At 44.0% G+C, this 16,941-nt stretch overlaps 1 protein-coding gene across 2 annotated transcripts in view; it reads right to left on the minus strand.

The window, feature by feature from the left end:
* ANO1 (anoctamin 1) overlaps nt 1–16,656 on the minus strand; it is an 83,254-nt gene extending 66,598 nt beyond the window's left edge. The window contains exon 1 of one of the 2 annotated variants that reach the window (XM_071559251.1): nt 16,435–16,656. In XM_071559251.1, coding sequence (XP_071415352.1) covers nt 16,435–16,492 — 58 coding nt within the window. In that variant the 5' untranslated portion in view covers nt 16,493–16,656. The remainder of the gene's footprint in view (nt 1–16,434) is intronic. The other variant, XM_071559250.1, reaches the window with a different exon arrangement.
* Between the last annotated feature and the right edge of the window lie 285 nt (nt 16,657–16,941).

Raw genomic sequence — 16,941 nt, forward strand, 5'->3', positions numbered from 1 at the left:
CTACACAATCTGTTTCCTTCTGGAGTTCATCCCTTGATGTGGGTGATGCTTTGGAACCATCAACACAGCGCTTCTGATGCCAACCAAACCAGCAGCACATGAAATCTGAACATGGATCACTCCAAACAGTGGTTTAATGTGCCCTTTCCTAAAGAGGCAAATGAGACATTTTATTTTCAGGGTGCAACAGAAGCATGACCCAAGGAAAACAGAGGTGGGAATACTTTTCTAAAGCCCTTTCCAAAACATTTGCATCTCCATGCTGGGTGGTGGACAATGTCCACACACCACGTCATTCTGGGAGCAGAGCAGGCCTTTCACATTCCTGAACCAGTCAGGAGTGAAACATTTTCAAGCGAAGGGGCAGCCTGGATTTCTTTCAGTAAAGTACCTGCCTACTTGTTACAGCCAGTGGCAAACACTAATATTAGAAATCCTACAGATTTATTATTTGAACACAGAAATCTGGTGAGACAACATGCATCTTCCCTTCTATCCTAAAAAAGAGTTCCTGGATCTCCTGAAGCAAACTCCCAGGTAGCAAGTCCTGTTCACATGGAAGCTTTAAGGAAAAGAAACAACATCAGAGTGCCTCCTATGTCTATAATTATAGCTTTAATAACATTCCACCTCCTTTCTAATTTTTCTTTCAGGTTCCATTTTTGGCCTGTTCTCAGTGACAGCCTCTCCCAGACATTTCCAAACTATAACACATATTTTGGTGACTATCAGTTTCACTTATTCCAGATGGAGTTTTACTTGATGAAAAGTAAATGGTACAAATTATTTGTCCTAGTTCAGCAGGAGGGACCAGCTAACCCTGTGTGGGGGTGATCAAAGCTGTGTATTCTACCCCCTCTATTCATTCCCCAAGGTCAATGGGCCATTGGCAGCAGCTGCCCAGGGAGCCATTATCACCTTCACACCCAGCCTGAGGGGGCGGAGCTGCTAATGGGCCATCAACAGTTCAACACCCCCTGGCTCCCAGAGTTAATCACCCATTGTGTGAGTCCCCGCCCAGGGGGAGGGACTGAGAGCTCCCTGAGGGTACATAAGTGGTGGGTAAGAAGACCTCGGGAACTTCTCGTGGGATTCAGAGCAGCAGCAGGACCTCGACAGGAGGAGATCACCGCTCTCGCCCAGACCACAGCCCTCGCCTGCACCAACAGGTTTTTCTTTTCCTTTTGCTCTGGACTTGGGGGAACCACAGGGGTCTCAGCACAAGGGCAAACAAACCCCCTTGGGTTTGTGCCCCAGGACACTGGGTTATACTGCTGGGGTATTGTGAGTTGAAAGCAATTTCCCTTTTGTGTCAGTGTTGTTATTGTAATATTATTATTAAATTTTAGCTCTGACTTATAATCTCTCTCGTGGTGAGTTCATTTCCACTGCTGGTTCACCTTCAAACCAGCACATTATTCCCTTCTAAAGCCTTACAAAAACAGTATAAAGGATAAGCTTCTCTTTAGGTGTCTCAGAAAGGTTTAGTATAGCAGCAGGTTTTAGATATCCATGTACAAACCCATCTCTTCACTTCTATCAGGACTTTTTGTCTGGGTTCAAGTTTTACGTTCATCGAGTAAGGGATGATGGGATTGCAGTTTTAAGCTGTAAGATTATAGTGTAAATTAGAGTAGAAAGCAATGAAGAAAAAGCAAGTCCAAGGAAAGGTGAAGGCTGCACATACCACACTCAATCAATATATCATTGATCAAGTGTTTAAGCAAGAGAATGCTGAGGAAGGAGCAAAATCTCCTGATGAGCTACTAAGGCAGCTATTGCTGTAAGATCTCTGCTTCTAACACCACAAACCACAGAAAGCAAAGCACTTTGTTGATGCAAAGGCTCAAAACTGCTACAGTTGTAACCCTCATGGCCCACATTCATAATTTTACTGTATAAACTCAGTGAGGCAAGACAGGTCTTTTCCTCTTTAACAGAGTTCCCTGATCCTGTGCTGCACACACACTGCTGCACACCACCACTAAAATACAAAAAATGCAAAGTGAAGCACAAATTTTGGCAAACTCTCACTGTAAGACACCAACCAATGTACAGCATCCTGGATTCAGGAAAGACCTGAACATGTTTTACAAAAACAACCTCTGAAACAACACTTTACCAACGGAAGTTATGAATGTGAAAGAAAATCCTTCAGAAGTGAATTATCCTCCCTCTGTTTGGGCTAAGAATCCTTGACCCCTTTTCAGAGGAGGCTGTGGGACATGCCCATGACAGACTGTGGCTTCCAGGAGATCCAACCCATAGGAACATGCTGGTTTCTCACAGCAAATTTCCATGCCCTTCAAATTTGGTGAGTTAATATTCCCATGCCTTATCTCTCCATCGTGCCATGGATGTAAAACCAATCAGCCTGGGTAAGAGAAGGAGCTAGAAAAGACTGAGGTCACCCAAAATCACCCACTGCCAACAGCTTTAGAAAAGATTCCCCTCCTCCCAGGTGCAGCCAAGCACTGGTTATCAAACAAACCCTTTCCTTTTTTGGAGACCTGGACCTTTAGAACTCCTTTTGGTGACAAGGACTGTTCAGATAATCAATGTTTTTAGACATCTGATCCACTGTTGAACAACCATATGGTTTGGGGGTCTGCCCAGTGGTGTCAGGGAAGGCTCAAGGCTCGCAGGGACCCAAGGGCTGTGGACTGACCTCTGCCAACACCACTTTTGAGTACTCACCAGTACTCTCAAGCACTCAGCTGAGCAAAGAACACACAGCCAGAAAGAAAAAAAAATTAAAAAACTGTGTTCTTCCACATAAACCTCAGGGACAGCTTGGAAGGATCATCTCTTTCCTGCAGATGGAGCCCCCAGACCCCTGAGCTCCATCCCAGCTCCATGAGTGCAGCATGTGGCAGAGGGATGGGAGAAAGAGAGAAAATAAGAAAGAGAACAGACACAAAATTCAACAATCTACCTTAAAATAAACTCTGCAGTATTATCTGTCTCTTGTCAAAAGTTAGTAGGGAATAAAAGTGACAGACTGTCTACTAAGATACATCCCATGTCCAAGTGACACACCTAAAACTTGTCAAAGATTTCTCTCTGTTGATGTGTCTTCTTATCCTGCTTATCCTTAGTGCCCACATGTGTTACATTACTGTACATTCTTCTAGGGTGGAAGCACTTGATTTATTTGTTGAAGGGAAACAACACTTTTTTCCCCACCTGATTTTGCCCTTCCAACATGACAGGTCTTTGTCTCTTTCTCACATAAACCAGAAAAGCCCTCGACTAAAACCAGACTCCATGTAATTATTTTTCCTTCAAAATAAAGTCAATAAAACTGGCAAACATGAACAAAACTGGAACTGATCTATCAAAGAACTGTAAACAGATTTTCCTTCGCTGCACATTCCTCACATCAAGGAATTACTACTGGTCAATATTAAAACCAGACAAATTACGTGGTGCTTTGGTGAAAGAGAGGATTAAACAACTCAAGTGGAGAAGTTACAGAGATGGATAAAGGAGATGCTGCCTCAGTCCAGACAGCAATTAGCTGTTGGGAACTTGGTGTCTGGTGTGCAGCTTCGCTGAATGCTGCACGTAGAGCCCCTACACAACAGATCGGATCAGGACTGACACTCCAGGCTTGGCCAACTCTGGGAGTTGGTGGAGAACTGGCCTCCAACCACAGCTTTGATGTGGTCGTGCACTTGGGATTTTCCCATGAAGTTTTAATTCTCTTTAAAGCTGCAGAAGGGTAGTGCAAGGACATGAGGAGAGTTCAGGAGAAAACTTCTGTTATGTGGAAATATACAGTATAACCAGAAACATCCAAAGAGATTGAAAACAAAAAAAAAGTTTGCTGTTGAATATCTGTACTTTTTTCTTAGAAGGAGCTTTAAGGGAAAATTAAACAGAGCAAATAAAACAAGGCACAGCTATTGAAATAGAAAGTGTATGGATCATGGAAAGGAGAAAAGAGTGAGAGAAATGCTTCACACTGGAAGGTGTGCAACAACACAAATGTTTAAGTAAGTCTGAGTGAGTGCAAGTTGTGTGTCGGAAACCAGCCTACACTGCATTAACTTGACAGATGGAAAGAGATCTTATCTCTTAACATAGGTGAGACCAGATAAAGCACAAAAATTCCTTTTGTTTCTTCATTATCTGTTGTTGGGGAACAATCGGAACTCCCCTCTCCATCCTGCAAATACCTGCTTTTATTTTCATTTCACTCAACACAACCTGAGTGACGTGCAGATAACCTAACCACAGCAAAGTGGCTTTTTGCCCAGTGCTGGGAGGAATCCACTGCCCCTAGACCACTCCTCAGAGCATTCCAACACCAGCTCACAGAGCTGTATCATCCAACTTTAGAGCTGGTACTGAGTCAACCAGGAAAGAAAAGTGCCTTCAGACATGAAGAAAAATCTTTGGTCTTCCCAAAAGGAATGCAGGAGGAAGCTCAAGGCTGAAACCTTAGAAAACCCATGGTCACTGAGGGGTTATACTTTTAATATGGTTTAGATTAAAATCCTATCTGTCTGCACAATTTTGATGAAATTTTTGTTTTCTGTGTCAACCGAAAGCAATGAACTGAAACAAAGGGCTCGACACGTACGGTCTCCAATGTACAAACAACTGACTGTCTCCATAGAAAATGAGAGGACAGACAAGCTGAAGTAACTCTAGAAAAATGAATTCCTAGTTTTATAATAAAGGCCACATGGTCAGCTCAAGTGAGGGCAGAACTGGAGAGGCAGAACTGATCAGCTGGAACCAAACGGCACTGTTGATTGCACCTCTTACTTCATGCATTTCTTCCTCGTCCCAGGACACATCCATGTGTCTCGGTCAATGGGAACTCCAGGACTCACCTTCTCACTTAGCCTAGCATTGGTGGAATTAATTATTGAGCACTTAATCAAATTAAACAGTGAAGGCATATTCTCCAAAGTAGGAGTTCGTGAAAAACACAAAGCAAAAACAACACCATGGACTGAATTTTTGTGGTTGAATGCAACTCTCTTATCTGTACTCACTGGAACAATTTTGGTCTGAGTTGCACACAAACTTATTTTGTACACCAGAGTCAAATACAGTTCAACAAAGCAGAAAATTACTAGAAATGCCATTTGGAAGTTAGATATTACAAACACCTTCTGTGAGATTTTAACACCAGCAGACTCCAGATTCTGCCCTAATTTGGTAATAAACTGATATTCTGAACCCCATTTTACAAATACCACAAAACCAAACCCAACCTTGTCTCTGCTGGGCATCATTACTAGCAAAACATCCCTGAACAATAACGTTGGCACTGTAGGTTTGAGCAAGAAACAGTACGTGCCAAGCTCTTGGATGTGAGCTGAAGAGCCATTTAGTTAAGGCTATTTTATTGTGGAAAAGGATGTGGAAACAGAAAATAAGTTCAAATGATAAAGAGACCTGAATAGAAAAGCCGTGGTTATAAATGGAACAGTCACTGTGAGCAGACAGTTCTGTACATCCACATCTGCTCCAGTTCAAAGAAGTTCATGTGAACCAGGGGAAGAAACTATTTTTTCCTTCAGCTTCAGTACTGCAAACCCAAGTCTGGCACAGAGAGAAGAGAAACCACCAGCCCTGCACTGGCTCAGCCCAAGTTTCAACAAGGTGTGGCTGCCACCATCATCTCTCCTTGCCTTTCCTTGTTTCCCTCCCATATTAAAACACATTTAGAAGAGAGCAGCAACATTTGCAAATGCTTGTGGCAATTAAAGCTGTTTGTTTTTGCTAAAACCAAGCTTAACAAAAGCTCTGGTTTTGTTTCTCTACTCACAGATAGTTTCTCTTTCACAACTGTCCCTTCTGGGGCCACTTTGATGAGAACGTGGGAAAAGGAGGCAGAACAGCCGACAGGGAAATAAATATATAAAAATAACGGGACTGCTCCAGGACTCATTCAGGTTCCAGAGGAGCAGGGATTTCCTGCCTAGGGATGGTTGAAACTTCTTCTCTGTATAGTTTGGTCTTTGTTTCTGTAATACTCTCCTTTCTCCTCTTTTTGAATCTTAAAAGTTAATTTAAAAAATAGATATTAACAATGAATAAGCAGCAAGAAAAAAGTGGTGCAAAGAAACAGAAAGAGCAATGGTATCAAACTTGGGAAAGGGTAAAAGCTGGAATTAGCTCCCTGTTTTGGTCTGACAACAGAGGAAAGGCAATCCCCTGTAACAATCTGGTTATGAGGAATCTTTATTTTCCTACTTCTATTATAAAATGACAGCACAAATACACCCTCACTCAATGCATGAGGTTTAAATGCCTTCCCCCCTCCCCCCCACCCCTTTTTAGCATCAGGTTGTCCACATGAAGGTTGAAATATGTTTGGTAGTGTCCCTGGTTTTATTTGCCACGTGAAAAACATGAAAGCTCCTGATGGACAATGTGCTCCAGTCAATCAATACAGAGCAATTGCAGGACTGCAGTCAATCACAGGCTCTCAGGAACTGCTTCAACCAGGTTTTACTTTAAAGATTTAGTGGCTGAACGCCTTAACTACCATTAGACCTGTGCTCCACTTCCAAAATAAAGATGGAAGGCAAAATCTCCACTGGATTTCAGAGCAGAGTTCATGAGAAGCTACCTGAAAGTCAAAGATTTTAACAAAATAATCCTTCAAACCCCTGAAAGAGATGCATGGATGAAGGGGACAGGACTGTATTGTTAAATACTGTCCATGTTGGATAGAGAAAGCACTGTGGAGGGTGGGAAATTGCTGCAGATTTCCCATGAAAACAGGTACACATGGAAGCTGTTGGGACACATGGGAGGGTCTCCTGTTCAGTTGCCCACTTGACACCAAAATCGGGGCTATTTGTACCCTTAAGTGCTTTATTGGACAAGGGCCAGAGGGCACAGAAAATTGCAGGACACAACCCCAGTGGGCTATTTTGAGAAAACCTACTGAGGAGAAAGAAAAAGGAAAGCTTTCATTAACTTACATTATCAGGACAACAAAGATCTTGTTTTGGAAACGTTAATCTGGTTCTTTTAACTGAAAGCTCTGTAGATGCTAAAAGGAGAAACTTTAACAATTAAATGAACTCATCTGCCATTTAGAGACTATTAGCTTTAAAAGGCTTAGATTAGATTTCATTTCTGTGCATCTGGTATGTAACAACGTTTAAAATCTAAACCAAAACCTGTTTCTGCTCTTCTGCTGATAATTAGGACGTGGTCCTTCATTTTTATTACCCAGCTATTCATTTATATTGTTTGATGGGCTTTAATGGTTTGCATTAATCAGAACTACTTTATCACAACACGTAAAAGACAAGTCATTACAGCAGTGTAAGAATGGTGCCGATGAGCACAATTTCACTTGCAGTCCATGACTTTATTCTTAGTGTGTTTGAGAGAGCAGACTCATCCTCAGCTGAAAACAATCAGCTGCAATTTTAAAAATTAAGCTATTTCATTCAGGTCAGATTTTACAGCGTGATGAAACTCACCCATCAAAAGTAAACAGCAGGATGAATAAGCACAGCCTAATACTCTAAACTCCAGTTCTGAACTAAGGATGACTTAGAACACTTTATTTCTTATTTTATTTATTAATTTGTTTAATTTGGGGAAGATACACACGGTTTTACCCTGGACAAGTATTCTCTCAGCTGAATCCATGTCAAGTGACCTAAAATGACAATTCTTGTTTTCTGTGACCTGTCAAACCCATAAATTCAATATAGTCACTCAGAAGTTCTGCAGCAGCAAACAAATGCAAAAGGAGCTGATGAACCCTCCCAACAGCACAAAAATTCACAAAGACCTTTAAGATCTGTAGGTAAAGAAACACTTTGCACTTCTAAAACATGTACAAAAGGGCTGGGACATGATTTTAGGTTTCAGCCTTTGACTCTCAACCTGGTTTCCTGCCATGTGAGCTAAAGGATGATCTGCTGCATGTCCCTTGTGCTCAGAAACACAAACTGGTCCTATTCCAAGAGCCCAAACATCATCTTACATCTCAGGGCACATGAAGTAAAATAGTTCTACAAAATGACTAAATTTGAAATACAAATCTGTAGCATGGAAACAGTTGTCTCTGCTTAATCACAAAGAGAGGTACCCTCAGAACATATTCTGGCCAAGAAAACGATGCTCAAGATGTTTTAGGTTAGATTACATTTTTAACAAGTAAACAAAATTATAGCATGTTCTGCTACTGGTGTACAGAGGCAGGCTTAAATTTTGGTAGGCAATCACCAAAAGGAGACCGTTACCTTAAAACTTCTGATAACATTAATTTATTTTCAGAGCTGTTTCGTTCAAGTTTATGGTTGCTCTGGGGCACACTACCAGCAGCAGGATGCACTGCCCATGTGCCTGGGGACACTGAAGTTGTGATATGTTGCAATACCTGGTTAACGTTGAGTAACTGTTGATTTGGACGTAGGTCCCATCAACCTTAGGGATCGTGTGAGACGAGTAATTACCTGGGGTCTCACTCTGGAGTTATTATTTTAGTGATAAAATAACCTCAAAAAATCCACTTTTCATTATTTTTTTTCACTTTGCACAGAGCTGCAAGGTCTTACCAACCTTGAAAGAAGATGCACAGGGAAGTCTTCTACTGTTGTTACAGTAAAATCAAAAGTGACCAATTCAGATGTATAGAAAGCCCTGTGAGACTCAGCTGTCAGCCAGAGGCAGCAAGGAGCTCAGCTGCTGCTGGCTGATAGGGAGGAGGTTACTCCCCAAGAATTCACATAGTAGGAATTCACAGGACTCTGCAGGTGCACAAAAACAGCGAGGATGAAATAATATAAACATGGGACTTGTGAGAGAGAGGCTTTAACCAATTGAAGTATCTGGCGTGGTGGTGTGTTAACTCTTTTAGCCAATGAGCTGTAGTCCTAACCCCATATCAATTGTGTGCTTTGTGTAATAAAAGGTCTTCACTATAAACTTCATAAGCTTGTTGGTGAAGTCCTTTCTCTCCGCCGAAAATTGTTTACTTTATTCTACTTCTCTGCTATTACACATGTGAGACCCCTGAGGCACAACTGCATTCCTTCTCCTCCATGACCCCCAGACTGGAACTCCTACACCTGGCTAAAATCCTGGAAAAAGCCTGGCTCCACATCCTTATTTTGTGACCCAGGCTTCTTTCTGTTTATACTCTTGTGAGCTGAAGAATGATGATGACTGGTAGCTATATAGATAAATAAAGTATATTAAGTCACAGGAAGTAAAAAAGGGAAAACCATTAATTTATTTTTAGAAACCTGTTCTTGCCATTCATCAGAAAAAAGAACATTCAAAAGAATGCAGCAAGATACAAGCATCTGGATGAGGTTTGCTGACCACATACCAGCACTCAGACTACACACAGAGAGCCATTTTCCTTCTTTGGACCAGTCTCAGACTCTGTGCCAGGAGCACAGGAGAGAGACAATAAAGTAGTAGTTTCCACTAGTGAGCCTGGTGCTTTCACCACATTGCTCCAGCTGCTTGGATATGATCTGCTCAGTCTCATCCTTCCAGGGGTCCCACAGCTGATCCCTCCCTGCAGACACATCATGGTGCATCCCAAACTCTTACACACACACCTTTCATCAACAGTGTCCACACCAGGCTAAACATGTGAGAAAAGGTCTCAAGGTCTAGATCAGCTTCTCCATATGAACCAGAGTACTGGGGCAATCCCAAGCACAAATACAGGCTGGGCAGAGAATGGATTGGGAGCAGCCCAGAGGAGAAGGACTTGGGGGTGTTGGTTGAGGAGAAGCTCAACATAAGCTATCACTGCCCTGAAAGCCAACCATGCCCTGGACTGCATCAAAACCAGCGTGGGCAGCAGGCTGAGGGAGGGGAACTTGCCCCTCTGCTCCAGAGCACTGTGTCCATCTCTGAGGCCCCATCATGAGAAGGATGTGGACATTCTGGAGCAAGTCCAGAGCAGGCCATGAAGATGGAGACAGGCTGGGACAGCAGGGTTTGTTCAGCCTGGAGAAGAGAAAGCTCTGGGAAGACCTTAGAGCTTCTTCCAGTACCTAAAAACGGCTCCAGGAGACCTGGAGAGGGACTTCGAACAAGGACATGTAGTGACAGGATGAGGGGGAATGGCTTCAAGCAGGGAGGGCAGGTTTAGATTAGAAATTAGGAGGAGATTCTTTACTGTGAGGGTGATGAGGTGCTGGAACAGGTTGTCCAAAGAAGCTGTGTCTGCCTCATCCCTGGAAGTGTTCAAGGCCAGGCTGAACAAGGTTTTGAGCTACCTGGTCTAGTGGAAGGTGTCCCTGCTGGACAAGGTTTTGAGCTACCTGGTCTAGTGGAAGGTGTCCCTGCTGGACAAGGTTTTGAGCTACCTGGTCTAGTGGAAGGTGTCCCTGCTGGACAAGGTTTTGAGCTACCTAGTCTAGTGGAAGGTGTCCCTGCTGATGGCAGTGGTGTGGAATGGGATGAGTTTTAGGGTCCTTTCCAACCTGAACCATTCTGTGATTCTCTGCCCATGCCAATGCTAATCAAAATCAAAGAGGTGATTTAATATGGAGCTGGATGTTCAACTCCCAAACACCCAGCAGTGAATGCAGAACGCCCACACAACCCTTCTCCTTCCTTCTCCTGCTGCTCTGCCAAAATACCATGAATCCATCACTACAAAACCTTTTCAGGACAACAGCGCCGTGATGAATGTGATGGTATTTGCATAAAAGCTTCCATCTTTTGCAGTCTGCAGTAGATGGGTTTTTTCTGGGCAATCATACCACAAGCATAAAGTCATACCATATTTTGAATCTTTGCCTGCCAAAATCCGGGAAGAATCGCAAAGCACATCCATGGACATATCTTGTGGTGTGTCGCCAGCCAAGACACCATGGTACAAATGGTCAGGCATAAATAATACAGAAGAGGTTTTTCTTTGGCTGTTATTGCTGCACTGGACTAGTGTCTGTCCCCTGCCTTAAATCAAGGTAGTAAAAAATGAAATCTTTGAAGGATACCTCGAAACTTCCACATTGGCTCTTATTCCGTTTCTGAAGAACAATTATAAACCTTCCACAATATTGTGCTAAAAAGTAGAGTTTTAAAATGTATTGAGAGGACTCTGAGTTCATTACTTTTACCTCCATGATGTCATTCAAGTCAGTATCTGCTCACTTTTTCTATTCAACTTTTAACAATGTGTCCTGAATCTGTACTGGAAATGAAATTTAGTCCCTTTTTTTACTAATTGAGTGGTCTGAACTGTGTTTCTCTCTCCCTGGACAAACTTTTTCTTAATGAATGTTACTTATCAACACACACAGATCTCTATTGCATATTCCAAGCTTGTTCTGCAAGCTGACGTCAGTGAGGATGTACAAGGGGCAACAAATATTTGCTATGTGTTTGGAAAAACAGAATTTTTTTCCCACTTCAGTACATATGCATCAAGTTTCTCCCTACACAAGATACAAAGAGAGGGAGAGGTAAAACAGCAAGACTGGGAGCCAGGAATACATAACTTGAATTGTTATGTATCCCTGATGTCATGATAGAAGTTAAATAATTTATAAGATATAAAAGGAGCAGTTACTGCCTGCAAACCACTCAGGCTTTTCATAATGGATTACAGATTTTAAAACTCCCTTAAATGACTTACAGTTGTGTGGAAAAAGTCATAGGTGTTTGTGTCAGCTTCAAAAAAGAAAAGGTTCTATCTTGCAGAGTTGCAGTCTGAAGGCACATCTCAGTAACTGTATACATCATAAATACACCACTGATAGGAATAAGAATGTACATTCAGGTCCTAGCACAGCTACAGAGCTGCCAAGAATAAATCAGATATGCAGATAAGGTAAGCAGGCAAAGATATTAAAGAGGAACGGCATTGGATCCAGTGTTGCTACTATCTTTCCATCAGTTCAAATCTGGAAATAGTTCCCGTAATGGCTGGAATCACAGACTGCCAGTGGAAGGTTCAAAAATGTGAACTGTGGGAGGCTGAAGAAGACAGAAAACACTGGCATGTGGGCCAGCCACAGAGGAGAGGCAGGGACAAGGCACTGGGAAGAGCAAAGGAATCTGAAACGGCGGAGCCCACGGAGCAGCACAAAGGGACAGAACAAACGGAGCGAGGATGGACACGGGGACACGGGTCAGCTGCTGTACATAAAGGCTACAGGATGCAGGGAGGTTAGGGGGCAGGAGAAGGGCTGGCCCTCCCACCAGGATGTAGTACCACTTTCAGAAATAGAGGCATGAGGGATACTAATCAAAGGCTAAACCAAATAAATAAGGATCTGTCTCCCCGGAGGGCCTGTGGGCTTGCCTGTGAAGCAGCAGTGGTGACTAATGAAGCCCAGCATGAGGAGCTTTGCTTCCTGTGCATTCCCATGGCTGGTACTAAGAGGCCCATATTTACCACAAATTACCTCCCAAGAACAATGGAGACACCACTATCTTTCTTTGCTCTTCAGAGTCCCGGAAAAAAGTCAGTGACATTGCTTAGATCTAACAGCTGGCATAAGATGACTTAGCACCACTGAAAATAACATCCTGATAGGGTGCCAACCCCTGAAAATTTGTCATTTGTAAAGCCCCTCTTGGGGTTTGTACCTGTGACAGAACTGTAAGTCCTGCCATAATCTCCAGTTGCCCTGCAAATAGGGGTGAGGTCAGGAAGAGGAACATTCCCATGCTGCCACACACCGTGCCCAGCTAAACATCTTCTGCAGCCTCTGAAATTAAGCAGAACTCTTTCTAAAATGGCTTGTCTGATAAAATATGAAGTTGTGTGCAGGGGGGCTTTCTCAGAATCCCTGAAAACACAAGAAATAAGGAGAGAGGTGACTTCTGTTCCTGGAACCCATCAAACCAATGGTTCACCTGTACAGCGACCCAACAATTCTACATGAAAGGAAGGCTTGATAGGGTAAATACTTCAAACTCCCCATCATCTTCCTGAAGGACAATGCCAAGGACTTTGGACAGGCTCTGCTCTGGAGCCTGCTCGGTGCTTCTGGCTTGCACAGATCTCATCCCTGTCCTGACTGCCCTCTGCAGCAAACGAGCATAAAGCAGAGGAATCAACCTTCCCATGGCACAGGGCAAAGGTTTCCAAGAGCCCTGATGATACAGAGCAGGATGCTGAGCTCTGTATGGAGGCTGACAGGATCTCTTTCCCCAGAAGTCCCAAACCTCGCTGTACAGTGCAACACAACCATCTATTTGGTGCTATGATCTCAGTGAGAAAAGCTTCTCCCAGCTGGAGAAGTTTCTGGTCAGCAGTGTATCAGAGGGGATCTCACTGAGGACTCAGCTACATAAGATGCCAAGCATGCCCAGTAAGTGCCAAGTATCCCCAGTAAAACAGGGGGTGGGGTGGGGGAGATGAGTAAACCTGGCATTTGTCAGCCTTTCACACAGTAAAGTCCTGTTTGTCATGCTTGTTACAGCCCCCTCCTTTCCTCCTCTCCCCAAAGTGATTCTAATTGCAAGTGAGCCTTATTTTCCAACCACAGCACGTCCCCAAGCATTTCCTTTTCCCGACATCATCAGACTCCAAAGGGTGCAATTCAAGTCAAAAGGGACATTTTTCCCTTCCTGATGCCAATAAATACTGCTACTTCCCAGGGTCACTGTTTTGGCACATTGCTTTCCCCCCGTATTTCATGTCACACCCCTACAACTGCAGCAAGTGGCCACAGAGGGGCACGGGCCTTGCCAGCTCATCTGGCACACCTGGCTCTGCGAAGCCCTGCTTGCCATCACCTCAGGGATCTGTAGGAGCTCCTAGAGACTGGCAAAGTGCCCTCCTTGCTGCCAGTCCTGGGATCCAGCACAAAGTCGGAGCCACTGCCCTGACCGTGCACACGCTCACCCCCAGAAATTAATAAGTTATTACGACAAATTAAAATGCTAAGTTAATGATGTGCATGACTGTGAGTTACAGAGCTGGAAAAGAAGTCCTAATTAAATCAATACAGTTATTAGTCCCTTGTCATCTCTGATTAATTATTAGCTTAATATGCTTCATCATTTTCGCCGTTAATGGAAATAGCTGCAGTGCTACCATGGGAAGCAGGGCAATACGTACCAAAAACCTACAGAGCTGTGCAGAAGTCCCAGCTCTGAATTGAGAAATTAATTCCAGAGAAAAGGGGGAAAACAATTCATTTTCTAGGGTGATAGTCTGACACCATTTAAGTTGGTGACAAAACTCTCTCATGGTTTTCAAAGGGGACGGATGTTCATTCAGGGAATTTTTGACTGCTGAAACATTAAAGACTAAAAACCTGAATCCTAAACCTGTGCTTAGTTCTCAGCACTTGTCTCCAGCGCCTCTAAGCTTTTATCTGAAGTATCACCACAGTCTTTTCAGAAGCCAGCATGCCTGTACCCTTCCCCAGAGTCCACCCCAAATCTGACCCTCATCTAGTCTTCATTAGATGCACTTGTTGCTCCAGGACATAAGAGAGGAGTTGCACGTAATAAGGTGACAGGTATCAGCTGCAATGCCTGGCTCCTTAGGGCACAGATGTAGCTGGGGACACCTGTCCTTTCATGCCACCAAAAGAGCCAAAAATAATGTGCTGAGGTCACTTTTTTCCTTGCCAGTGATGAGTTAAATAGTAATTTGGATGTAGTCAACAGTTAGTATTTACCCAGAGCACAGGTTTCCCCCTTTGTTTTCCTGTCTTTCACCATCCTCTCACTGACCCCAACTTTTTCCCTACTCCTTGCAACAAGCAAGTTTCCTTCACTGCCTGTGGGAGGTTTGTTGGGTATAAAAAGCATATACAAACATCAAGGATGGGTCTGCACACATCTCTCCAGCAATAAATGCAGAAGTTACCAAACAACTGGATAGGATTTGTACCACGATACATGGCTCTGCTATGTAATTAGACAGGAGTTTCACCTTATAAACAGCTTTTACAAACAAGCTCTTTTGGATACGTTATCAATAGAAGCACAAACATGCACTTCCGAGAACAAAACTGCTCCTTGAACTCATCAATGAAGCTGCTATACAGCCTTCATGCTGCTAATGGGTGATTCAGTAAATTAAATAAAGTCACTGTAAAATATTGTGTTTCCCAAAGATAAAAAGCCACTCAAACGATTTCTCAGGACTCTCACCCTATCGCTGTGATTACCTCATGATAAATTGCCACCTGCCCCATGAGTAATGGTAGAGTTTCTAGTGCCATTTTATCATGTAGTCCTCTTACTGATACCACTGATAATGTACCGTGACAACACTTCAGCTTCCCATGCTTTCCATTACAGCTTTGAGAAGTTCAAGCTCCTCATTTTCATAAAGAAGTTAAGGCAGGACAAGTGGCATACAGAAAACCTGCCCCCCGGTATTTAGATACAAAGCCCACCTGTATTGTGCCAGATATTCAAGAAAAAGTTTTCATTCAGAGTGCTCTGACTAACCTATGGCTTGGTGAGCAAACAGCATTTCTTTTAGAAATGGGCTGACCTCTGGTGAAATATTTGGCCATTTAATGAGTAGGCTCTAGGATAACAGTTTTCATGGGAATCCAAAAAGAGAGAGTGAAGAAAAGGGCTCCCTGTGCTATTCTTAGCTGCCAACAGTTAGATTTGGAATTTTGATTGTAAAGCATGGAATTTCTAAATGGTGCCATGCTAAATTTACTTCATTTGTATACAATTCAGCTGAATAATCAAATGTGTTCCAGTATGTTCCTGGTTAGCATCTCGCTCCTAGTTTTATTGTCTCTAAACTGGTAGAAAAATGTGTTCAGTAAATAGTACTTGCAAAATTTGTGTTCCAATGTCTGTGTGCAAAGGTTTTATATACACAGTGTGTGTGTGTGTGAAGATTTTATATAAATGTACATGTGGGTGCCCATGCATGCACACAGACTGTGATTTATTTCTAGAGGGAAGCCAAGGAAATTCCCACCCCCTACCATTTAAACGATCTGCTCTTTGGCTTCAAACATTCTGTAACTTCTCAGCCAAGGAATGTATTTTCCCCTTCCAATATATATAATTTATTTTGCTGCACACATTACTTAATGATACCGAGATACATGATTTAGTCAGTTCTGTAAAAACATTACTGGCAATCTCAGACAGATCTATTTCATTTAGCTGGATTTTTTTTTTTTTAGCTCGACTTCCGCGGCACAGTGTGAATTAACAGCAATCATCTACTCAAGGATTTGCCACTTTCGTACTCCGGCAATTTTTCATAATTAGATTGGCTTCCCGGCGTTAGACGAGATTTTAATTACGATATTAACGTAGGTTAAAAGGACTTTACACCGCTTTACGTTTTGCGGGGGGCAAAGTGGGAGGAGATGGGAGATTATGTCTGGATTTTTAAAAATAGTCGATGAAACGCTAATAATAAATCCCTTATCGGGGCACGCAGGGTGGCAGCCCGCAGAGCCCATCCCCGGGCGGGCAGGAGCGCTCCCATCCCGCACCTTCCCCACCGCGGCCGGCGACACTTACGCGGTCCCCAGGGCGCGGCGGCCGGCAGCCTGCGCAGGTGGATCTCATCCTTATCCATCGCTCGTCCTAGCGCCGCGCACCCTCCTGCCACTTGGTACCAAACCCAACTTGCTGGGATCCCTCCTCCTCCTCCTGCTGCTGCTGCTGTTTCTCCTCCCTTCGCCCCCTCCTCCCCGTGGCGCCTGTTGGGGCGGGCGCGCTCACCCAGCGGAGCGGAGCGGCACCGCCACCCCCGGCACACTTTAAATACGGGCGCCGGGCGGCCCGGCCCGCCGGAGCGCGGCCCTCCGCGGCCAGCCGGCCCTCCCTCCCTCGTTCCCTTCCTTCCCTCCGTCCGTCCCTCCCGCCGCGCCGCCCCCGCGGAGCCCCTGCGCGTACCTGACCTTGGGCGCGGAGCGGCGGCGGCAGCTGCGGCGCGGCCGCGGAAGGGCAGCGCGAAGCGACGGGCACGCCCCGTGGGGCTGAGCCCCCACGGACCCTCCTGTGGAGCCGCTGGAATTGTTTTTT

Source organism: Pithys albifrons, chromosome 6 (genome assembly GCF_047495875.1).
Source record: "Pithys albifrons albifrons isolate INPA30051 chromosome 6, PitAlb_v1, whole genome shotgun sequence".
Classification (NCBI taxonomy): domain Eukaryota; kingdom Metazoa; phylum Chordata; class Aves; order Passeriformes; family Thamnophilidae; genus Pithys; species Pithys albifrons.